The 24630-nt window shown below is 46.1% G+C and overlaps 1 protein-coding gene across 1 annotated transcript in view; it reads left to right on the top strand.

The window, feature by feature from the left end:
* EXOC2 (exocyst complex component 2) overlaps positions 1 to 24630 on the top strand; it is a 729898-nt gene that overhangs the window by 616919 nt on the left and 88349 nt on the right. Inside the window, exons 5-7 of the mRNA XM_049765112.1 lie at positions 5948 to 6061; positions 6913 to 7037; positions 15522 to 15602. Of these exons, the coding sequence (XP_049621069.1) occupies positions 5948 to 6061; positions 6913 to 7037; positions 15522 to 15602 (320 nt within the window). The remainder of the gene's footprint in view (positions 1 to 5947; positions 6062 to 6912; positions 7038 to 15521; positions 15603 to 24630) is intronic.

Below are 24630 nucleotides of genomic sequence, written 5' to 3'. Positions count from 1 at the left end.
GCTTTACGTTTCTTTGTTTTGGGGCTACACTAGGTGATGCTCAGGGTTTACTCTCAGGAATTACACCCAGTTTGGGGGATCATATGGGATGCTGGCAATTGAACCCACATCAGCCACAAGCAAGGAAGGCAAGTGCCTTACCCATTGTGCTATCTCTCTGGCCCCAGTACTTGTCTGTTGAACTCTACTTATGAGGGACCGCTGGAGAAATATGAAGGCTTCTTCTCAGTGACTTGGGTGGGTCCTGAAAGATTCCCCAGTGAAAGCGATGAGTGCAGTGTGATCTTGGAAGGTAATCGACTCCTGTTAGTTGTGGTGTAGACTTGTCTGTGGCAAGTCTCCTTAGGGAACACCAAAATGCACAGCCGGGTACCAGCAGGGGGCTTCGGGTGTGTGTGACCGGTCCCTCTGAGTCTGGAAAGAAGAAAGCAAGAGTAACCCAGTGCCGAATTCTGGCTGCTTTCTGGTGTGGAGTTGAATAAATAAAGGCTTTATAGGCGATGCCCCTCCACGTTGTCTCTCGGCCCACAAGTTCCCCAAGTGGCATTTATGATCCTTGTCCGAGGGCTTCGGCCCTTCATGTTCTCTGAAGCTTTCACTGATGTTTTGCGCACATGGTGCCTCGATTCTTATAAAAATGGGACTAATTGCTCGGAAAAAGACCAGCTTCCCTTTGAACTGAGACCGGGGCTTGCTCGTAAAAAAAATAAAACGTCTGTATTTCTGATTTACGGTGCCCATTGTCGCAGATAGATACGGTCTTTGCACAGCTCTGGTTGTCCTGGAGACAAACCCGTGGAAATGGAAAAAAATAAGAAAGGGAAAAATGAGGTTGGGATCCAGTGAAAGCTGTGGCCTGATTTCTGACACAGTGAACATTTTACGGAGGCAAATCTCTGTGTAGGAATTTCGTGGAGAGAATGTACCTAGATGGGGGTGGGGAGATGAAAATAGAGCTTTGCCTCCCCTCATTGATTTCCCACACAGTCCACCACAAGGGTGAAATTATTGCCTGGGAAGGACCGAATCGAATGTTCTGCCGTAGTTCATGATCCACTAATATCTGCTTGGTTCCACGGGGAATTAGGGGCATGGCATCACGGCATTGTCTTTCCGACAGAAAGAGGGATGACCCATTTTCCAAGTACTTCTAGAAAGCTGAGAAGGGGATAAAATAGTCTCTGCCTAAGGGCAGAAGAGAAGAAACTTATATATTGCAGGAAGTATATAAAGAAACAGATGTGTGGGCTATACTGGGTGCAAAAATTTAGATACTGTCAGATCAAAAGATGGGAGAAAATAAACAGCTAAACAGAAAGTGAGATAAAGGAAGAAATGACACAGAGAGAGACAGAGAGACAGAGAGAGAGACAGAGAAAGTGTCTGAGAAGTTTGACGGATCCTGATCACTGGTCGGTTAACAGAGAGAGATAGAGCAAGAGAGAAAAACAGACAGAAACAGAGAACAGTAGTGCTAAATACCAGAATCCACATCCTAGAAGAGTGAGTCTGACCTAGACATACACACCCCAAAGCATGACATAAACCCCCTGTTGCCCTCCCTCCCGGCCTTTTATCTCTCTGCAAAATCAAGAAAACGTGTTCGATGCAGTGCAGACAAGGAAAGCACTCAACTGCTGCAGGCTCCACCGTCTCCACTGGCTTCTGCAGACTGTCTTGTTGCTGCACTCACTCCAGTGTTGTTACTGCGGGTGCCTTGAAAACTAGGGCAGAGAGTTAAGAAGCCTCCCTGCCAGCTTTTTTTTCCAACCCTCACCCCATCCCCTGTACCTGAATGGTTCCCCCTGTCATGGGCTGAACCCATCCTGAGCATTTTAAATCTGAGCTCGCACTGCCCTCTAACGGGAAATGTGTTTCAGAAGGGCCTCCAGCTAGTGAAAGATTAAGTTTGACCCTCCTGATGAAACTGAGCTCATGCGTTTACTCGCTGGACCCCAGGGGCGCAGTCCAGTGCGTAAATTGTCCCATCCCCAGCTCATGGATTCAGAGATCAGATTCAATGTGAGTTCTTGGAGAGACCCAGAGGTACATGAAGTCTGTTTCCTGGTTAAGCTTTTAGCTTGTGCTTTGGACCTCAGACCCAGTTACGATGAGCAGCCATGCGCGCGTGTTTGCTTAGCGTCCTCCCCTATGTCCTCAATGCCAGGCTGGACTTGTACATCTTCCTTGTCCAGTGACAGGGCCTGGGGAAAAAAGGGGAGTACATTGTGGACCCCAAGATGCTGCTTTCTCTTGTCAGGGGGAACTTCACACTGGGAGTTTGGAACTGAGAGATTTGTTAGCTGAGGATCTCTGTAATTGGATTCTTTGTAAAGTCTGTAATGGGGTTAGGTGATAGTCAGGAGTCTGGCATATTTTATTTATTTATTTATTTATTTATTTATTTATTTATATTTATTTCAACACCATAGTTTATAGAGTTGTCCCTAATACACTTGTTCTGGAAAGTCAGTGTTCCAACACCAATCCCTCCTCACTGATATGACCCTTCTCTCCACCATTGTCTCCAGTTTCCCATTCATACACACCCCCACGTATGCCCCTTTGGCAGGCAGAAAATGACTGATTTTTAGATTGCTTATAACAACTAAATGATTAATGGGATTTTCGGAAAAATACTTCAATAAAAGAAGATGTGTGAAAACTATTGTATCTCCCAGTGGGGGTCAATAAGGCATTGTCTGAAGGTGCTCTGAATGGTTTGTCGCTAGTTGGGCCTTCTATGTCATTTTTGTTTATTGCTTGATTGGCTCCTAAGCTACTTTTTCATCTAATTTGCTCCTGGAATGTCAGGATTGTAGAATCTGCAAGTGTCAGTGGCTGCATATGTGCTCCAGGAACTGCAGGATCTGTAGAACAGGACAGATGATGTTTACGTGGTAGTGGCTTCTGGGGCTTTGGGTAATGTAGGGGAGTTTTGGGGTGTTTTCCCATTCCAACTCTAAGACAACCCCAGAATTTTTAACTTGAAAACTGGTGTTCCTGGAAATTTCCTTGGTTTGGAGTCTCTGCAGAGATTTGTCATAAAGCAGTGAAGTTGGACCTTTGAGTTAACATGGAGGTGGCTACATCTATAGTCCTTTTTATTCACTTAAGACTTTTAGTTTCATGCTGGAGTGCTGGTAGGGCAATAGCCTTGCATGCTGCCATCCCAGCACAGACCTGGGTTCAAACCCCAGCATCTCATATGGACCCCTGAGCCTGCTAGGAGTGATTACTGAGCACAGAGCTAGGAGTAACCCCTAAGAGCCAGCAGATGTGGCCTCCCTCAAAACAACGACAGCAACAACAAAAGACTTCCAGTTTTTCGAGCAAGTATTGGGAGCAATGAGTGTCCACAGAGGTGTGGCGGAAGGTAAGGGGGGCAGAAGCCTGGCAGGCATGCTGCCACATTCCCATACCCTGGGAAGACGCTGCACAGCTGTCATGCCATTCATTCAATCTGGGCAAAGCTACCTGCTCCAAAGTACCGTGTTAAGACCCAGACTGTCAGCAGTGAAGGAAGAAGAAGAACTATGGACTTTAGCCAGTGGGTGTCGGGCGGGCTGAGGGGAGAAGGTTTCAAGTTACTAAACTGGGGCGAAGCCCAACTCTCCACATGGTCATTAGGCTCCCCAAATTCTAACTTGAAGGTACGATGGACAAATAAATAAAATGAGAAGAACTCCCAAAGGTGACAGGATTTTATTCCTAAGTAAAGGATCAGGCCAGCATGAAAAATCTGAAGCAAAATAAACTTCTTAAAACTCAGAATTCCCCCAGCTTCTCCTCCAAGTATGCTGTCTGGCAAAAAGGGTCCATGAGCTTCATATAGTTCATACATGGACACACTGAACCGTGAGTATAGATATGCACTAATATTATCATATAGACTATAAATCATAGATTTATACATCTACATGCACATAGGATAAAGCACACACACGCCGTCATACACAGACACATTCTGTAAATATTTTACACATATGTCCTTGTAGTAAAACAGCCCTGGATGGGGCTGGGTGGTGATGGGATGGACGGAAGGGCCTTTCTCTGCCGGCCCAGGCCACGTGCCTCCAACTCCCTCCAGCCAGCGGGTCTGAGGGTTCAGGGTAGCGGTGGGGAAATGATCCACAGACAGATTTCAGGAGACATCAGCTTTCTTCAGGCCCTAGCCAACAGATGTGGCTTCTATCATAACCTATTCAAGTATGCTCTCTTCAGCTTGCCCTGCATCTTAACTTCTCTCCGCCATGTCTCCTCCTCCTGCTACTTTCTCTTTGGTCTCCCCTTCTGTCCTCCAAATTCCCTTCTAGCCCCTGAGGTAAATCTTTTGTTACCTACCAAAGACCCCTCCCAGAAATGGGCAGGTCTTACTATCAGGTAAGATTACAGAGGAAGATGGGGATGATGATGATTACAGAGGAAGACGGGGTGACACGTCCTCACAGTATTCATATACACATACACACATACACATATACACATACACACATAACATACACACATAACACAAGCCACACACACAAGCACATCCTCATACGCACACACTTCACAAACACAGCACACATGTACATTTCAGATAAACATTCTAGCTAGACTGTCTACATATCCTACATGCATAGATGCACCATCCTCATATTAAATGTCCATGTATACATGGCCTCATGCACTATCCACCCCATCCATATACACACATACCATGTATCTCAAGCACGTAACATCACCAGCCATGCCCATCGTCACACACAATGTCTTCAGTGGCCATGGTCTGCCCACAGCTTTAGGCTTGGCTCCAGCCACCAGCCTATTCTCATAGTGCTGGGAATAAACTAATGAACTTGCTCAAACTGGATTTGGACGGTGCAGGTGAGAACATGTGAGCTGCAAAGAATGTGCTGCCTGTCAGCATGCTCTTTCCTTAGGTCATTCCCAATATGGACGTGCATGAAGATTAGATAGATTAATTTTTACCTCCTCTCCTGACTTCTTTCTGGGATGATGGGTGAGGGTTGTTTGACTGTACTACCCAGTAGGCTGGGGATACTCCGAGCTCTGTGCTCTAAAGCTCCTCTGGCTGTGTTTGGAACCAACTGGTGCCGACCTACACTATCTCTTTGACCCCGTTGGTTTCACTACTTTGTATTTTGGGGAATGGGGTGTGGAGGCGAGGAATTGGACCAAGGCTGTTCCTGGCTCTGTACTCAGGAGTGACTCCTGATAGTGGTACTGGAAGGGACCATCCATGGTCATGGGAATGTGAACTGATGTTGACTGTGTCGAAGGCAAGCACCTTGCCTCCTGCACTGTCTCTGCAGCTCTCACTAGTTTGGTCTTAAACATGCTTTCAAACAGTTGTTTTTGGTTCTGCTTTGGGCCGATGATGCCCAGGGGTTACTCCTGGCTTTGCACTCAGAAATTGTTCCTGTTAGTACTCTGGGGCCAATATGGGATGTCGGGGATCAAACCCGGGCTGGCCGTGTGCAAGGTAAAGGTCTAGCCTGCTGTACTGTCACTCCGGACTCAGAGGATTCCTTGTGTTTTGTTCTGTTTTCAGTATAGTTCAGCAGCCAGAATTCATGTCAACAGACTGATTTAATGGTTTTAAGTTTCAGGATGTCTAAATGTTGCTTTCATTATTGAGTAGGGAATACTGTCATATTTGGATATAGTTTATAGTCGCATCATAGATTCTTTAAGTCTTTCCTTCCCTTCTACACTGTCGTCTATTTTATAATCTAGTTCATAATGACGTTTAGCCAGTCTCCTTCTTTGAAGGTATAAATCTTGTGTGATGGAAAATCAGCTGATTTTGTGCAAATAGGAATGGTCCATGTTGTGCTCTGCTGTCCCCTTGCCGCCATATTTTCCCCACATTTCTTACACTCGAGTAGTAATAGTGATGCTTCTAATGTATTCCCAATATTTTAATTCTCTTCTCCGGCAGAAATAAATTCCCCCAGAAGGAGCTGGAAAGACTGTTTCTTGGCATGAGCTCGGATTTCACCAGTGAGAACTTCTCAGCCGCCTGGTACCTCATTGAGAATCACTCTAACACCAGGTAAGCAGGAGCCGGATTGCTGACTCTGTGGCTCCCAGGAAGAAAGTGATCCCTGAGCACACTCAGATAGGAGTCAGCTCTGGGCCCTGCCAGATGTGCCTCCCCACCCCAAAACAAACAAGCAAAAACCAAAATGCCCAAACCTAAACTGTTGACATTTGTATTCATGTGGTTCCCTGGCATTGGGCATGGCCCATTGAGTGCTACTACCTTTTGTAGCTGTTGACTTTTTTGCAGGAAGAGACATTTTGGGGGCCACACCCCATAGCAGTAGGGGAGTAATCTCAGCCTCTGGGCTTAGGACTTTTTCCTGGAAAACTCAGGGGACCCTATGGGATGCTGGGGATGGAACTCGGGTCAGCTGTGTGCAAGGCAAACACCCTACCTGCTATGCTAGCTATCCATCACCTACAACTATTGACTTTTGCTTGTTTTTTTTGTTTTTGGGTCACACCCATTGACACTCAGGGGTTACTCTTGGCTATTCGCTCAGAAATCGCTCCTGACTTGGGGGACCTTATGGGACACTCGGGGATCGAACCACGGTCCATCCTAGTCTAGCACTTACAAGGCCTTACAGCTTGCACCACCACTTAGGCCCGACTTTTGTTATTTATAACAAATAAAGGTTTAGAGTGGGGTGAGGAGGTGAACCCCATTTGTTTGCCTCCGATTTCTGCCTCAGCTCATGGTGACAAGATGCTTCCCATTTCTGAGCCTAGACTCTAGCATGTCACATTGCGTGCACACAACCTCTTAACAGAAACCAGCCCACCTCCCAGAGTTGCCACACAGCGTGCCCAACCTCTCACTGCACCGACCCCATCTTGGTCTCTTTTATTTTCATCCAGTTTTGACCAGCTCAAAGTGGCAGTCAGCAACCTGAAGCGACAGGCCCACAAGAAGAGTGAAGGCAGCCTGGCCTACGTGAAAGGGGGCCTCAGCACGTTCTTCGAGGCGCAGGACGCTCTGTCAGGTAAGGGGACCCCCACCCAGGGAGCCATCTGCGGGCAGGGCCGCAACCCGAGCCCACCCCGGCTGGGCGTTTACGGGGTGCGATGTGCCGTCTGCATTTATAAAAGTGGGGATCTAAAATGCGCCATAAATATTTGTTGCAGACGAGGCCGGGATTGCTTTGAAGGTTCAGCACTTAAAATATTTGTCTCGGAGGCTTTTTTGCGGGCCTGGGGTGCGTGTGTGAAATAGGAGACTTTCTTGCCATCCCGACCATGTGTCCGTCTCTCCAGGGCCAATAAGGAATTAAATCCCAACCGGTCACATTCAGGAGTTGGGGGGGGGGGCGGCTGAATCTTCCAGCAGCCACGAGTCTCCTACACATGGGACTGAGTGTGTCACCGGGCCTTGTGAACCAGTGTGTGGAGTGTGGTAGAGCAGGCGACATGCTGGGTATTTCACCGCCCCTGTTACCATCTTGGCCAAAATGGGACATTGGATGCCTGGAGAGATAGGCCCGGGTTTGCACACTTCAGGGGAAAGCACTGGGTAAAAGCTGTCTTTCATTAATAGAAATCAAGTTCTTTGTTTATCCAGTGCAAAATAAAACAGTTAAAAGTGAGCTATGCTTTTTGCAAAAAATAAAATAAAGAGATTACTTACTTAAGTACCATTTGCTCTCATTGTGGACGAAATAATCTCACCTGCAATTCAGAATGACTCTTCTTTCGTTTGTTTTTTTTTGTTTTGTTTTATTGTTTGTTTTTGAGTCATACCTGGTGATTCTTAGGGGTCACTTCTGGCTCTGCACTCAGGAATCACTCCTGGCAGTGCTCGGGGAGACCCTCTGGGATGCCAGGGATCGAACTTGGGTCAGATGCATGAAAGGCAAGTATCTTTCCCACTGCACTATTGCTCCTGTTCCCAAGACTTTTTGTTTGCTTGTTTTTTGGTTTTTTGGGCCACACCCATTGACGCTCAGGGGTTACTACTAGCTATGTGCTCAGAAATCGCTCCCGGCTTGGGGGACCATGTGGGACGCTAGGGGGATCGATCTGTGGTCCCTGTGCAAGGCAGACGTCTTACTGCAGTGCTACTGATCCACCGGCCCCAAGATGTTTTGTAAATGAATTTGTCTTCTGAGTGGACAGATATTCTCTCTCTCTCTCTCTCTCCTCTCTCTCTCTCTCTCTCTCTCTCTCTCTCTCTCTCTCTCTCTCTCTCTCTCTCTCCTCTCTCTCCTCTTTCTCTCTCTTCTTTCTCTCTCTCTCTCTCTCTCTCTCTCTCTCTCCTCCTCCTCTCCTCTCCCTCTCTCAGTTAATATGAACTGGTCTCACTGGTGTGAGTTATCAAACTCCTCATTTTATTTCTTACTCTCCTGATGAGAAGTGCTGAAAAGCATTTGATCCTATTTCATATTTCATACTTCATATTTTATGTGTATCTTCTTTGCACCTCTCCTTTCCATGTTTTTTTTTTTTTTGTTGTTGTTGTTTATTTTTTGGGCCACACCCAGTAACGCTCAGGGGTTACTCCTGCCTTTGTGCTCAGAAATCACTCCTGGCTTGGGGGACCACATGGGACACCAGAGGATTGAACCTCAGTCTGTCCTAGGCTAGTGTGCGCAAAGCAGATGCCTTACCACTTGCGCCACTGCAATTGTTTTAATGTTTGTTTGTTTTTAAATTCAATTTTGTGGATGCTCTTTCTTTATGTGTTAAATCTAGAGCCTGAAGTCAGATGAGTGGTGAGAAATTAATTCCTCCCAAGACTGTGGGATTCTTTTTTATTCTAGTCATAGTTCCTTTTGCAATTTGGAAGTTTCTTAATTTGATGTAATCCTGTTCATTCATTTCTCCAGTCCCTTCACTAATGCCCATCGCACCCCTGTTTGCCTCTCACCGCCTGTTCAGCTTCTCTAAGAGGTGCATTTTTCAGTCTCTGTAAGTTCTTGCACTGTGGCTGTCAGTGATTTTACCCGTAAGATTGCATACAAGGACCCGGAGAGATAGCACAGCGGCGTTTGCCTTGCAAGCAGCCGATCCAGGACCAAAGGTGGACCAAAGGTGGTACCCTGTGCCTGCCAGGAGCTATCTCTGAGGAGACAGCCAGGAGTAACCCCTGAGCACCGCCGGGTGTGGCCCAAAAACCAAAAAAAAAAAACAAAAACAAAAACAAAAAGATTGCATACACAACACTGTTCAAAACACCGCACTGCCCTGCCTTTCTGCAGCGATCTCTCCTGGCTGAGCGCTTCCCTCCACTTCAAATATTTTTTCCTGAAGACCATTTCTTTTATTTGTCTGGACTTTTTTGTTCATTTGTTTGTTTGTTTCGTTTATGGCACACACCCAGCAGAGCTCAGGAGTTACTCCAGGCTCTGTGCTCAGAAATTGCTCCTGGCAGGCCTCAGGGGACCCTCTGGGATTCCGGGAATTGAACCTGGATCTGTTCCAGGTCGACAGTGTGCTAGGCAAACACCCTACTGCTGTGCTATTACTCTGGTCCCTATTTGTCCATTTTTAAATTCTTGCTGGTTTGGTCTTCCCCTTCATGTCCCCTTCTTTATTCCAAATGCAGCCAAGAAATCCGGGTGGTTTTGTCCAGCTGCTGCAGCCAACCTCAGTGCATTGTAAGAAAAGGTTTCTGCACTTTCTGCAAACAGACTGCCTCCCCCACCTCTTCCCTGTTCAGGAGGCCACTGCTCAAATTCTCTTCAATGCCAGCGTCCCTGCAGCCTGGGCGCTCTGTGGTAGCTGTTTGTGCAGCTTCTGGCTTCTCTGCATTGCAGGCCTTCTGGGCCTCGGTGCCTTCTGCTGGTCACCTCAGTCTGGCCACCGGGTCTTGCACTGCTACTTGGTCTCATCGCTTGGACACTGCCATGATTTCTAACAGCCAGTTTCAGGATATTTGCTGGGTCCTTCTCACAGCTCTGGTTCAGACTTGTAGCATCTCTTCTTTGGGGCCTAGTGCCCCAAAGTGCACCAGTGTTTTTCTCCTTTTTTTTTTCTTTCGGTTTTTGTTTGTTTGTTTTGTTTTGTTTAATATCTGACAATGTTCAAGGGTTACTCCTGGTTCTGCACTCAAGAATCACTCCTGACTGGCCTGGTGGACCATGCGGAAAGCTGGGGAGTAGAACTTGGGTCGGCCTTGTGCAAGGCAGATTCCCTGCCCATTGGACTGGTGGGCTCTAGTGGCCCCTTGTTGTTTTTATTTTCAGTTGAACCAGGGCAGGCTGAGAGTAACAGGTTATTTATCCATTTCTAGATTGCTTTAAATTTGTGTGTGTGTGTGTGTGTGTGTGTGTGTGTGTGTGTGTGTGTGTGTGCGCGCGTGCATGTGTGTACTGTTGAAAAAATATTGTGTTCTGGGGCCGGAGAGATAGCATGGAGGTAAGGCATTTGTTTGCCTTGCATGCAGAAGGACAGTGGTTTGAATTCTGGCATCCCATATGGTCCCCCAAGACTGCCAGGAGCGATTTCTCACCTTAGAGCCAGGTGAGAGGAACCCCTGAAAGTTGCCGGGTGTGACCCCAAAAAAACAAACAAACAAACAAAAAACAAAAACAAATGAAACAAAAAAAAAGATTGTGTTCTGTCTATTGTATTTTAAATATTTATAGCTTTAAAAAGCGACACACTTCCATGCCTCAGGAGCTCCAGCCTCAGTGCTGAGTGTGGCTCTCTTCACTTGGCTCTTGTAGAAAATGAAGAGGAGATGGTCCTGGGAGATATCACAGTAGGGAGGGGACTGGCCTTGCATGCAGCCAACCCAGGTTTGATCCCCAGCATCCCATATGGCCCCATGAGCACAGTGAGGAGAGACTGCTGAGTGCAGAGCCAGGAGTAAGCCCTGAGCACCGCTGGGTGTGACCTCAAAACATAAACAAAAATGAAAAAAAAAAAATGAGAGCAAACAAGAGGTCTGTGTGCTTGAGATCCCACCTGGAACCTTAAGATATTTCATCTCTGGATTTTTTTTTTTTTTTTTTGGTTTTTGGGCCACACCCATTTGATGCTCAGGGGTTACTCCTGGCTATGTGCTCAGAAATCGCCTCTGACTTGGGGGGACCATATGGAACGCCGGGGGATCGAACCACGGTCCGTCCTATGCTAGCGCTTGCAAGGCAGACACCTTACCTCTAGCGCCACCTTCCCGGCCCCTTTTAATACGTTCTCTTTTTTTTTTTTTTTTTTTTTTTGGTTTTTGGGCCACACCCTGTGCCGCTCAGGGGTTACTCCTGGCTATGCGCTCAGAAGTTGCTCCTGGCTTCTTGGGGGACCATATGGGACACCGGGGGATCGAACTGTGGTCCGTCCTAGGCTAGCGCAGGCAAGGCAGGCACCTTACCTCCAGCGCCACTGCCTGGCCCCTCATCTCTGGATCTTTCTGGAAACGAAGTGCCTGTCTCTGACCTGGTTAGCATTAGGGTCCCCTCCCCCCCACTCCTCTGCTGGCTGTCACATGGCGTCTGCATGTTGCTGGCCAGTGTTTGGCGGTGGCCACACACAGACCAGATCTTTGGGCCTTCATGACAGCATCATTGTGTAAACACAGAGACAGAGGCTGGGTGTCTGTTGTTTGCACACTAGCATTTGCACACTCAGTGTCCGCATATCAGCCGGAAGCTCTAACAAATACTTGTTCGTTTGTGTGGGCAGTAGCATTCCTCTCACTGGGTTTTCTTTGCATCAAACTGTTCATCCAGCCTTTTTATTTGGTTTGGTCTGATTTGGTTTGGTTTGGTGTGGCTTGGTCTGGTTTGGTCTGGTCTAATTTGGTTTGGTTTGGTCTGGTTCGATCTGGTCAGGTTCGGTCTGGTCAGGTTTGGTCTGGTTTGGTTTGGTTTGGTCTGGTTTGGTGGTTTCCCAGTATAAACTCATGTCCCACAGCTGCCTCCCAGATTTCAGCTCTAACGATGGAGAAACACAACACAGCGGCACTCGGGGCCCCAGTTGCTTATTGAGTTATCCTCTTTCCAAATGTGTTTTCTGAGAAAATAAAAGGTCAAGCGAAGCAGCCACTGGGTTATGGGGTTTAATGTTCTGGAAAATAGGATTTTGCTTTATCAGATCCTGGTGTCTCTGGGCCTGCAGGCCTGGCCGCCAGTTCGACAGCGGTGGTGCTGGACGGGGCAGGAAGCAGCTTCGTCAGCTGCACCGGCTGTAAACCGAGCTGTGGGGGCCCGGCTCACCTCACCCTGACCTGCTGCCCTGCAGCCTCGGGCGCCTTTCAGCTCGGGAACAGGCAGCGACAGGACCCCCGAGTGTTGATATGACTCCCAGTCGCAGGATTGGTGCTGAGGGGAACTGTGTTTATTCCCCGCAGACAACAGCGTCACTTTAACAAACGGGGTGCAGGGCCGGAGCCATAGGACAGTAGGGAGGGTGGGCACTGACCTTGCTTGTGGCCAAACTGGGTTCCATCTCTGGCATCGCCAGGAGTGAGCCCTGGGCATCATTGGGTGTGGACAAACCCCCCCCCCCACACACACAATCATTGGGTGTGGACCACCCCCCCCCCACACACACACACAATCAAATTAACAGGAAGAACAGAAGGAAGAAACTGGCTGCTTCAAGACTTTCAGAAGCCAAGCACAAAAGAGGCTCATAGAAGCTTCTAGATCTCCAGGGTGAGCAGCGTGACGAGCAAGGGAAGTTGGCATCTGTCCAGGGGCTATGAACTAGTAGAATGTGAATTCTCTACGTGATGTTTCAGCATCTACATCAAGATGAGCATTTTTTAATCTCCTTCCTTTAGTCTTTTAAGTCATCAAGTTTAAGTTTCAACATTGATGTGTGAAACAGCATTATGCTTTGTTTTGTTTGCTTGTTTGTTTGTTTTAAATTTTGGTCCAAACCTGGCTATGCTCAGTATTCACTCCTGGTGGAGCTCAGGGAACCTTAAAGGATGCTAGTTATTTTGAACCCTGATCGGCTGCATGCAAGGGAAACACCTTCCTCGCAGTGTTATTGCTCTGGCCCTGGAAACATTTTCTATCTCCATTACCATCCACTCAGAAGTTGAATGTCAAAGAACTCACTTAAAAAAAAAAGGTCCTGGGGCTGGAGAGATAGCATGGAGGTAAAGCGTTTGCCTTTCATGCAAGAGGTCATCGGTTCGAATCCCAGCGTCCCATATGGTCCCCTGTGCCTGCCAGGAGCAATTTCGAGCATGGAGCCAGGAGTAACCCCTGAGCACTGCCGGGTGTGACCCAAAAACCACAAAAAAAAAAAAAAAAAAAAAAAAAAAAGGTCCTGAGTCAGCCAAGACAATTAAGTCTAGTTGCTGATTTCCTTTCCCCTCCCCCTGCCCAAGTATATATTTTTAATTCTTTCCATTAATGGGCTTCAAAATAGAAACAGGTTTGTCATTTATTACAGAATTTCAAACAGAATTTGATGTTGCTTTGAAAAAAGAGAATAAAGTATGGAAAAGGGCAAGTTTGGGGTTAGAAAGTACCCAGAAGAAGTGGAGAAATCCATGTTGAGAGTATGTTAGTGATACAGACGGGCACTCGGTTCCTTCTGGGATTCTTTTAAACCAGTGTGTTCATGGAGACAGATTATCTTGTAATGGCCTGGAAAGGGGCCTTTTCTTCAGCAGTCCAGAAATACCCCTGTCCTGGCCGAGAGAAACAGAAGCAACGAAAGGCATTTCTTTTTTTTTTTTTTTTTTTTTGTTTTTTTTTTTTTTTTTTTTTTTTTTTTTTTGGTTTTTGGGCCACACCCTGTGACGCTCAGGGGTTACTCCTGGCTATGCGCTCAGAAGTTGCTCCTGGCTTCTTGGGGGACCATATGGGACGCCGGGGGATCGAACCTCGGTCCGTCCTAGGCTAGCGCAGGCAAGGCAGGCACCTTACCTCCAGCGCCACCGCCCGGCCCCCGAAAGGCATTTCTTTAAGCCCCCTGTCAGGAAGTCTGACTCCCCATTTGATGGTGAGCAAATAGCACAGCGCTATTTGAATGTTGGCACTAGTGAGTTAGGTATTTAAGTCTAGCATTGGGGCAGTTCCTATTTTGGAGGGAGAAGGTCTTGGCTACTAATTGTAGTTCCAGACTCACTCACCCTGTCCCTTCTTCTCCTTTTCCCAATGTGTAAACAGGCTCAGGCAGTTTAAGTCCACTCGCACAGGTCATGTAGATAGTTTCGGGCCAAGTTTCTTGTTCTGAGATCAGACCCCTCCAATTCAAATTTGAACTCTGATTCTGGGACTTCAGTTGGCTTAACTGTACTGAACCATGAGAAATAGAACTATGAGAACAAACCAGCGTGGACATCTTCGAAGATGAGCAATAGGAACGAGAAACTTACCATGTCTTGTTATTTTATTTTTTTAGTCTTACATATCATTTATTTGGTGGTGGTGTTAGGAATTCAGGCTAGGCCCTTCACACATACGTGCAAATGAACTACATCTCTGAACCTTGTTTTTAATTCTTTTTTTTTTATGATATCACAAGTTTGGGCTTGAAATGTATTGGGTCATTTTATTTTAAAGTGTCCTTAATGTTGAAAGGAGCAGCCTATGATATGAAGCTTACCACAAAGAGTGGTAAGTGCAGTTAGAGAAATAACTACACTAACAACTATCATGACAATGGTAGTGAGTAAGAGAAATAGGCTTTCTGTCTCGAATACAAGTAGGGGTGGGGGAGGATGCAAAAGGGGGCCATTGTGGCGGGAGGGTTGCATTGATGAAGGGGGGGTATTCTTTTTATGACTGAAACATTTACAAACATGTTTGTAATCATGATGCTTAAATAAATATATTGATTTTAAAATTTTAATTGGAAAAAAATAAAGTGTCCTTAACATTTTGCCAAATTAAGCCTACTGTGCCTTGTCGAGAACTTCCTTTCTTAGTAAACAGCAGTTTTTGAAGCTAAAGTGATAGGATTTCCCAATAATCCTCATTGAACCAGACCAGCATAAAACAGCAACAGATCAAAGGCCATTGAAAAGACTTCTTCTGTTTCTCATGCACTACATGGGCAGATGTTACTAGATCTTTCCTGGGAGCCTCAGAAGAAGAATGAGCATGAATAGAAGAATGTATCATGGTTATTTTGCCATTTTATACCCCAAGAATGGAGATACAATATTTTGAATTCAGAAGATGTTCAGTAACAGGTTTCACTTTGGCAATAGGGAAAAATAAGAATAAATTTCTTTGTTTTTTTTCTTTGCCAAATATCAAAACTTTTTGTTGCTTAATGTCTCACTTTTCTCCTTTTATTGATGCAGCCTTCTTTAGCATTCATCCCTGGCGATGGAATGATTGAGTATGTGTCTGATGACCTGTTTTTGAAGAGTTGAGCTCTGAATAGCTTGACAAGAGTCTGTTGGTTCCTTTGCAGTATTGGTGCGTGTTTGTGCTTCTTTCCAGCAGTGAAAATCATAGAACCGTTTCAAGAGCTGTTTCGAAAGGTCACTTTGCTGTAATATATTCCCACCCATTGACACGGCCTCTATGTTAACTAGATGTTTTCTCTTTTGCCAGCCATCCATCAAAAGCTCGAAGCGGATGGAACGGAAAAAGTTGAGGGATCCATGACGCAAAAACTGGAGAATGTCCTCAACAGTAAGCTTTGTCCTGTCACCACCACCCCCAAACTATTTTATGGCCTTTTAGAACAAGCTTTCCTATAGTCCCCAGACCTGCTTTCTCAGAACAAGGCTGTAAGATGCGTTTTACTATTTGTTTCCAGAACATAATGATTTAATGAGCATACAGGGGAATTAAAACACATTGAAAAGGAATGTTCTGTGTCTGCTTACATTCTGTTTATGAGAAATCATAATTTGAAAACAAGCCAATAGACTTCTTGAGAAGTTACCCCAAAAATGGTTGCCATGAAGGGGCCAGTTGCTGAGAGAGTGTCTTCCAGCAGAGAGAAGCGCTGAAGTAATGGTATTGCCATTAACCATAAAGCATTTCTAGGCATCTACCAAGATGGCTACCACACAGTGGCAAGTTTCTTAGGTGTCACTTATTTTATTTTTGCTGGATCTTATTTCCATCACCGCCCCCAAAGAAGTCAAGAGTTTTTCGAAAGATATTTCTAAGTCTGAGCTATTTTGTAAAAATTGTAGCTCAAAGAAAATGGATATCTGTCAAGTTTGGGGGCCTTTTTACTTCTTTCCTCTGTAGTTTTATTTTTTCCTGAGATGGTCCGAGCCTCCAGCTTCTTACTGTGAGACTGAGAGGAAATTCATGAGATGAGTCTCTCTCTGTTGGAATATGAGTGTCGTAGAAGCACTTTCCTCTCTCTTACTCACCTAAGAAACCTTTGACCTGGAATAGCAAGGCCTGAGGAAACCTTCTTGTATTTGCTTATGAGTGTGGCCTATGGTTTTCCTGTGAAGGAGAATAAGAATGAATGAAACCATTAAGACCCTTCACATCAGATCTCTGGTGAATCTTTGACTACAGGGCCTATTTCATATTATATTAATATCTTCACATTAATATAGTCCATTAATTTTGTACTTCTGATTTTATCTTGTTCCTTGAGGAAGGATAACTCTATTCATAATCTGGTTATCAGATTTGGAACTTTCTGGTAAAACAAAACATTTTTTTAGGATGAAACTTTTAATTCCCTATGAGATTTTTACTTGGTAGTAGAAATCGAGTAACTCCAATTTTTTCCTAAATCTGTGTTTAACTTAAATGTAATTTGAAGTCATTTTCCCCGTGGTTATTATTACTGCTGTGATTTTTGTTTTAATTGTTGACTGGCTGTTGTCTGGAGAACTGAGACACCAGCTTTGTTCTAAGTGAGTTAATTCTGAATTCCATGCAGCCATTTATTAAAGATGTTTCTATAAAGAAAGTTAGACATTGAAGCTCTTGAAAGGATCTTTTCCACTTGGGCAGAATTTCACAGGAGAAACGATTTCTATGACCTTTTGAAAAGATGACTTGCGGCAACAAGCTGAATTGGAAGTAGGTCGTTGTATCAATGAAAGGAAATAGACACTTGTTAAGGTTGGAAAAAAATTAATATCCATTTCATGGCTTAGGCTTAGCCTGGCGTATTAACACAATTTCTTTCCCCCCTGTTAAAGAGTAGTTTTGAAATTCTTCCCTGGGGATTTGTGGCATGAGGATTTCGAGGGAAATTATTTGACTTCTGTCCCTTTAGAACCGCAGACTTTTCTCGAAAAGTTCCTGCTAACTCCTTTCGGATCCAGTCATGCTTCATACCAACAGCGACCGCTTTCTGAGCGTCGTCTTTGCACATTTCTGATGTGCAACCCTCCCTGCTTTCCCCTCGATTTATGTTTCTTTAGGGCAATCTTGTTCTTCCCAGTGCGTCGTTAACAGCTGCATGTGGCCTTTTGCTGTCCCGGGCTATGCGTCTACAGTTGTGCGTCGTTGTGAGTAGTGTTGGCTTAGCAGCTGCTGTGTGGAGTCATGCTTAGATCAGAGTCAGGAGTGAGCTGGATAGTGCCTGTCCTTTCCCAGTGCCTATTTCTGTCCTCACATAGGAGAGTGACAGTGACCCAGCTCCTTCTGAAGCTATCGGACTAGGGAACAGTAAAAAAGTGAGGAATGGGTTATGGAAAATGGAAGAAATAAATCATAGAGACTTCCTTTAAGCCAGCTTAGATGTGTGTGTGTGTGTGTGTGTGTGTGTGTGTGTGTGTGTGTTGATGATGTGGGATTGCTAGATCATACCTGGCCATGCTCAGGGATCACTCTTGTGGTTGTCAGGGTCAGAGGACCCTGTGTGGTGCCAGGGATCAAACCAATCAGGGATCAAGTTAGGGTTGGCCTACTGCAGAGCAAGTGCCTTTCCCGATCTATTATCTCTGACTGCTTGGCTCAGAAAGTGGAGAAATTTGCATGTAAAATGTGAAGGTCTGATGTAAACCATGAAGATTGTAATGGTCTTCATGTGAACCATGAAGGTCTACATGTGAAACATGAAAGTTTTGGCTTCTGAGACTTAGCAACTCAGCCAATATTTGAGTTTATTGACAAAATAATCGATAAACCCCCATTTTGTGTATGTTTTATCTACGGAATTTTTCCCAATAAAGTAAGCTTAGGAAAAAAGAAAATGTTACTACTTCAATGATGGTAAAGAAGAGAAAATATGCTCAGTACTCTATTGAAATCTACTCAGTACTATATTGGGGAGGAAAAGTACTTAAAATATGCCTGAACCTGTCTGGTTCCAAGGCAGCTATGTTTACTAATTAACATCTGTTTATAGGTGTTTGTGTGTATGTGAGTGGTTGTGAGTATGTTTGTATTTTTGTGCATGCGTGAGTGCATGGGTTGAACCGTGTGTTCTCTTAAAAGAGACTGTCCAGCTTCAGAAAGGGCAACCTCTGTAAGGGACTCAGCCCATTTTATCTGGGTTCTGTTTCTCGAACCCTCCCGCCGGCATCGTTCTTAACGTTTCACACTTGCCACCAACTCTCATATTTGCTCTGAGACTTGGTGATTCCGTCTCAATTTCAAACCAGTACCAACGTGACGGCTGCTCATTGACCTCAAGTTTAGATATCCCACACTGAGTTGCTCATTGACCTTAAGTTTAGATATCCCACACTGAGTTCTTGGTTATTTCTAGGGGACCAAGCAGGTTTACCCAGTTGATGTCTGCGAGGAAGGACATTTGAGTCCTGAAGATGTGGCTGGGCCAGCCAGAGGCACAAACTGTGCTGCTGTTCGCACACTAGGAGGGAATGTCTCACAATAACCCAAACCTTGAGGCTCCCCTGGATGGGTCTGGATCTGACTGACCATCTGTTTTCTCTGCTGGACACAACAGCTGCAGGAGAAACAGAACTTCTGCAGTACTCCCTGGGGAGCCAGGGTGGCGCTGCGCATTCTCCAGCTGCTTTTTCCTCCCCACGAAACAGTTTGGTTGCGTCTAAGTGATGGAAAATGGTGAGGCCTGAAGGGTGCCATGGAGAAGGGGCACAGGGCCTCTGAGCTATGAGGAACAGGGTGGGAGTGAGAGCCCAAAATCTGGCCCTGAGTGTGTGCTTGGCTTGGTTTGGATAGACACAGACTTGGGGGACTGCAGTCCATCTATCTCAGTACACCTCTCCAGTATGTCCCTCTTATTGCCTCGAGGGCAGAATTTGTTTGCTTTAGTGCTCAGTCCTTGGATCTCCCCATAATGAACCCCAGTGCCAGGCAACCATCCCCAGTGTCCACGGCACTGGGTCAGCCATGCCTGTGTGTGTCTTGATGGGTCCCTGGGTCCCATGGATTATGGTGATGCAGAGTGAGGATTAGCCCAGTGCATAGGGTGTGCTTGGGGATTCAGAGGGATGAAAGTTGCTCGTTGGGTGAAGCCCTGCCAAGGAGCATGGTAAGATGGAATAAAATTCAGAGTCCCTGAGAAACATGATGCTTCCAGGATTGTTGAGGGAAAAAACCTTGAAATGGAACTATCTAGTAGGGAGCAAAGTGTTTGGATAAATATAAGAAAAGGGGCTTGATGCTTATTAGTTCTTTTTTTTTTTTTATTGTGGGGAGGAGCCACCTTGGTGGTACTCAGGGACTATTCCTGGTTCTCTGTGCACAGTTCTGACAGTAATTGAGGAACTCTATGGGATGGCGTGTTGAACTGGGCATCCTTGAAATGCGAGGCCAGGCCTTTACTCTCCGTTTGTTTCTTCCTGCCCCATTTGATAACTTTAATGATGAAAGAAGAGGGCAAGTAATCATTTGAGACAACAAGTTTTGGATCAGAAACTTTATTTAAAATTTATATAAAAATTTATTTAAAGAAATAAAACAGTTGGAGTTTTAATATTTCTAATGTTTCTACTCTACAATAAATTAAGATTCTTGGGGGTTAAGAGTGATAGTACAGGGCCCGGAGAGATAGCACAGCAGAGTTTGCCTTGCAAGCAGCCGATCCAGGACCAAAGGTGGTTGGTTCGAATCCCGGTGTCCCATATGGTCCCCCGTGCCTGCCAGGAGCTATTTTTGAGCAGACAGCCAGGAGTAACCCCTGAGCACTGCCGAGTGTGGCCCAAAAACCAAAAACCAAAAAAAAAAAAAAAAAAAAAAAGAGTGATAGTACAGTGGGTAGGATTCTTCCCTTGCACATGGCTGAACTGTTTTGGTCCCTGGTACCCCATAAGGTCCCCCAGGCATTGCCAGGAGTGATCCCCAAGCAAAGAACCAGTAGTGAGTCTTGAGACCACCAGGTATGACCCTCCAAACCAGAATACAAATGAACAAAGTAAATAAAAGTGATTCTTACTGTTTTTCTTATTCGTCTGCAACTGAAAGTAAGTGTGTTTTGAGTGTTTCAAAGAGCCATTTCAGAAATCCTGGAAGATTTGGAAAGATTTCTTGATCTTGTGGGCCCAGATCTTGGGGACCCTCCCCACTCGCCTGGTGGCCCTTTGGTTTGGTTCTCAGCTGAGGAGATGCAGGGCTCAGGTCTGCTGTGCTTGCAGGCCACACAGAGCTGAACATGGAGCCAGGGCTGCAGACACGCTCGGCATGTTCTGGTCCAGCCCTTGAACCACTTCCCTACATGTGATGGGGAGCACTTGCTGGGAGTCATTTTAGGGTCTATGCTGCATGATGTGGGGTCTGGGTTGGCCTTAGCATCTCTCAGAAGATGACAGGTCTGGGCCAAATCATGGTTCTTGAACTACCTGGGTTTTTTTTTTTTGTTTTTTTTTTTAAAGTTTTGGGGTATACCCAGCAGTGCTCAGCATTTACTCTTGGCTCTGCTTACAAGGATTACTTTTGGGGGACCGTATGGGATGTTGGGGGTACTTGCAAGTCAAGTGCTCTTCCCACTGCACTATGGCTCTGACCCTTCATCCTACTACAGAGACATGAAGCTAAGACTTATGCTTGGTTTCCAGAAGCTTCTATAACCTTAGGAGAAATTAAGCCACCTAAGCAGGTCATAAAATTCCAGGGGTCAGGTACCAATCTGGGGGACATCTAGAGCCAGTCTTAGGGGATTTGGGAAAGTAGAGAGTGGGGCATCTTCAGAGAGGCCCATGAGTCTTGTGGAGGAAACAAAGTGAAGGGTGTAGGGGAAGTTTAGCAGGCAGCACTGTGCTTCACCACCTCGCAGAGAGGTGGGGCTGTCGTTGCTTCAGGAACCAGAACCCCCTGTGGGCCCCTCCCTCTCGTGCCAGGCTGCTCGAAGGATGAACTTTGCCAGGAAACCTTTTCTGTGTGGGGCTGTAAGCCCTATCTCGTTCCCAGAGGCCCCTGGTGAGTAATGGGAGAGTTTCAGGAAAGGACCAGAACTGGAAACTTTCTACACTGCCCTGCTCTGCACATAAAACTTGGGTTTGAAAAGAGCCAGGTGGACGTCAGAGAGATGGTGCAATGGGCAGGGTGCCTGTGTTGCGCTCAACTGGTGCCGGTTCGGTTCCTGGCCGCAATCCACTTGGTTTCCCAAGTCCCACCTGAGTGCCATACCAGACTTAAGCTGTGAGCTTTAACCACCAAAGTGGAAAAAAAGAGAAAGGAAAAGAGCTGGATGGTACGTGGAGAAGAGGGGAGAGAGGGGAGGGGGGGGGGGGGGGGGGGGGGAGGGGGGGGGAGGAGGGAGAGGGGAGGGAGGAGGGAGAGGAGGGGGGAGGGAGGGAGGGAAGGGAGAGGGAAGGAGGGAGAGGGAAGGAGGGAGAGGGAGGGGGAGGGAGGGAGGGAGACAGAAAGAGGGAGGGGTAGAGGGAGGGAGGGAGAGAGAGAGCGCGAGAGAGCAAGAAAGCTGAGTTTGCATGTGGGGGAGGACTCCAGGGCAATGAGGAGGTAAGGAAGAAAAGGAATCAACAGACAGAAGTAAAAAGCAAGGAAAAGATCCCCTGGATTTATGATATGTGGAGCCTAAGATGCCGGAACCCTGTACCTAAGCCATGTTGCCCGCCTCCCTGTTTCCTACTCGTCACATTCATCAAGCTTTGCCCAGTAGCCAGTCCCATGGAATGCAGCTTAAAACTGCCTGTTTGATGGGGGACAGAGCACATGTCAGTGGAGTCAGGATGCACGTGTTTTTTGGGAGATAATCACAGATGAAGAAGTTAGAATAAGGCAGTTTCAGAGTAGTGCAGTAAAGTGGTCAGACGGACGGTTATTCCTGGGTGTCTAGAAGGAATGTATACCTAGACTCAAATTCTAGCTCTTCAAGACTGAAGTTATAGATTCACCCATACTGAAATTCTAGATCCATCCAGACTAAAGTCATAGATCTATTCAGACAGAAGCTCTAGATCCTTTTGAGGCTGAAGCCCTAGATCTAGCAGACCAAAGTTCTAGATCTAGCAGACCAAAGCTCTAGATCTAGCAGACCAAAGTTCTAGATCCACCAAGAATAAAGTTCTAGAGCCATCAACACTGAGGGACATTTGGCCATTATAGCATAGAGATGTAAGGAGCCAATGAGTGCTGTGTGAATCAAAGCAAAGGTGGAGCTTATTAAAAAACAAAGCAACTTCTCTTAGCACTAGATATAAGGCATTTGTCTTCCACCAGACTAATTCAGGTTCAATCTGCGTCACCCCCTAACGTTTTCCAAGCCCCAGCAAGACCGAACCCTGAGCACAGATAGAACCAAGGAATCAGGAATAAGCCCAAACTAAACCAAAGCCCACTGGCTCAGTACTCCATGTTTATCTGCTGATCTCATTTTCAGTTGCCCATTGCTGGGATAAACTGTGTGTGTGTGTGTGTGTGTGTGTGTGTGTGTGTGTGTGTGTGTGTGTGTGTGTGTGTGTGTTTCTTTCTGTCCCAGATTGCTGGGGTAAACTGTGTGTGTGTCTGTGTGTCTGTGTGTGTGTGTCTGTGTGTGTCTGTGGTCCCCTCAAGTGTCAGCACTTTCCATTAGGGTTGTGTCATTAGAGTCAATCATTAGAGTTGTTTCCTGATGAGCAGCCCCAGTATTTGCATCATTGAGGCTGGGATGCAACCCCCTGCAGTGCCAGGGCTGCATCCTCCTCTGCAGGGCCAGAGTCCCAGGCACAATTGAGAAGAATTCCGTGCCCACCACTGTGCCTTGGGTGGGTGTGAGCTTGGCTGCTCCGCCTGCAGTGCTGCGGCCACTTCTCCCTACCTCTCCCCACCACACTGAGAGAGGACAGGCCTGGGCAGGGTCCTGCCAGTCTCCTGATCCCCCACAGTCCCCTTCTACCTACCACCTCTCAGTGCCCTGTGGACCTGTCTTCTGCTCTCTAGAACTACCTTCTAACAGGAATGACTTAGACCTGCTTTATTGTATCCCCCCTATGAACAGCTCCAAAGGATTTGTTCCTCAAGACTCCTTCCAGGGCCCTTGCTTTCCCCCCAGGGGACCGTGGGACTCATGCATACACATGTTGAAGGACCTCTGGTCTTTTCCCAGCCTGGCAGTCTGTGCACTGGGTTCATCTGTCGGAGAGAAGGGCAGGACTAAGCTCAGGACTGGGTGAGACATGGTCCAGGTTCTTTCCCTCTGCAGCCCCAGGGCAGAGCTAGGGCTCACATCCAGATCAGGGGATCCAAATCCAGTTTGTTCTGTGGTTACATGCACCAGCCAGTAGCCCTTGATGAAGGTTCCCAGGTGTGGGACCATATTATATGTGTAAAGTAGGCGGGTGGGAGGTGGTTTTATTGGGGAGTGTTTGTAGGTCTCGGACACGACGGGGTACAGTGGGAGGTTTGGTGGCTGTGCGGGGGGGCAGTTTTTCTGCTGGTTTTTGTTCTCTTACTGTTACCCCTCGAGAACAGTGACAGGAAATGTGAGCTCTGGGCTGTTCCCACCATCCTCGGTTTCACGGCTCTCCTGTCCTTAACTAGTGGGTAGAAACTTCCAGTAAGAAAAGTCATGCAAATCCCACACACATCTTCATCTGAATGCAGTCAAAATTACAACAGGAAAAAAGAAAAATAAAAGAAGCCGATGCAGAGAAATAATCTACCACTAAAACCTCAGGACTTGTCTCTGCCTCTGAGCATGAATTCTTGTCTCTGTGCATACATTTCTTTATAAATACGTTGAATTCTAATTACACTGCTTGGAATTGTGATCCAGGAATTTTCCTTTATAACGGGGTCTAGGTTTTATTTTATAAAGAGGGGATTTTTCTACCTCGCTATTTTCCCATTTTTTGATGCATTAAAAAAGTAGTTCACTGGTTAATTTTTATTATTATTATTTTTGAAGGCTCCAGCCCACATTTTCAGGTGCTAGGAGCAGCAAAGTCTTATTTTGAATTTTTAGACTTTTTTTTTTTCCCCAAACGTCCTTCATTTTTCAGACAAAAACATGCCTGAGGGTTGATTAACCCCCAGGTTCACACATAAATAATTAAGCTTTAAACAAACAACAACAACAACAACAACAACAACAACAAAATCCTTCATTCCTTTTCTCTTAACCCAGGAAGCCCCCAGCCCATGAAAGTTTTGTATTTTTAAAGACGCAGAACAAATGCTGATCATTTCTTTGGTACAATACTTTCACCTCTCCTAAACTGCAGTTACTTCTTGGCTTTGCCCACGTGTCTGGTGGCAGAAAGGCAAATTATTATTATTTTTTTTTTCTCATTGTAGAAGTCGAAAGGGAGAATTCTTGCTTAAATAGCCTGTGGTGAAAACAGCTCTCCTGACCAAACAAAATTTT

The sequence above is a fragment of the Suncus etruscus genome, chromosome 18 (assembly GCF_024139225.1).
Source record: "Suncus etruscus isolate mSunEtr1 chromosome 18, mSunEtr1.pri.cur, whole genome shotgun sequence".
Classification (NCBI taxonomy): Eukaryota; Metazoa; Chordata; class Mammalia; order Eulipotyphla; family Soricidae; genus Suncus; species Suncus etruscus.
The sequence above is the reverse complement of the archived record's forward strand: the minus strand, read 5'-3'. Positions and strand labels throughout refer to the sequence as shown.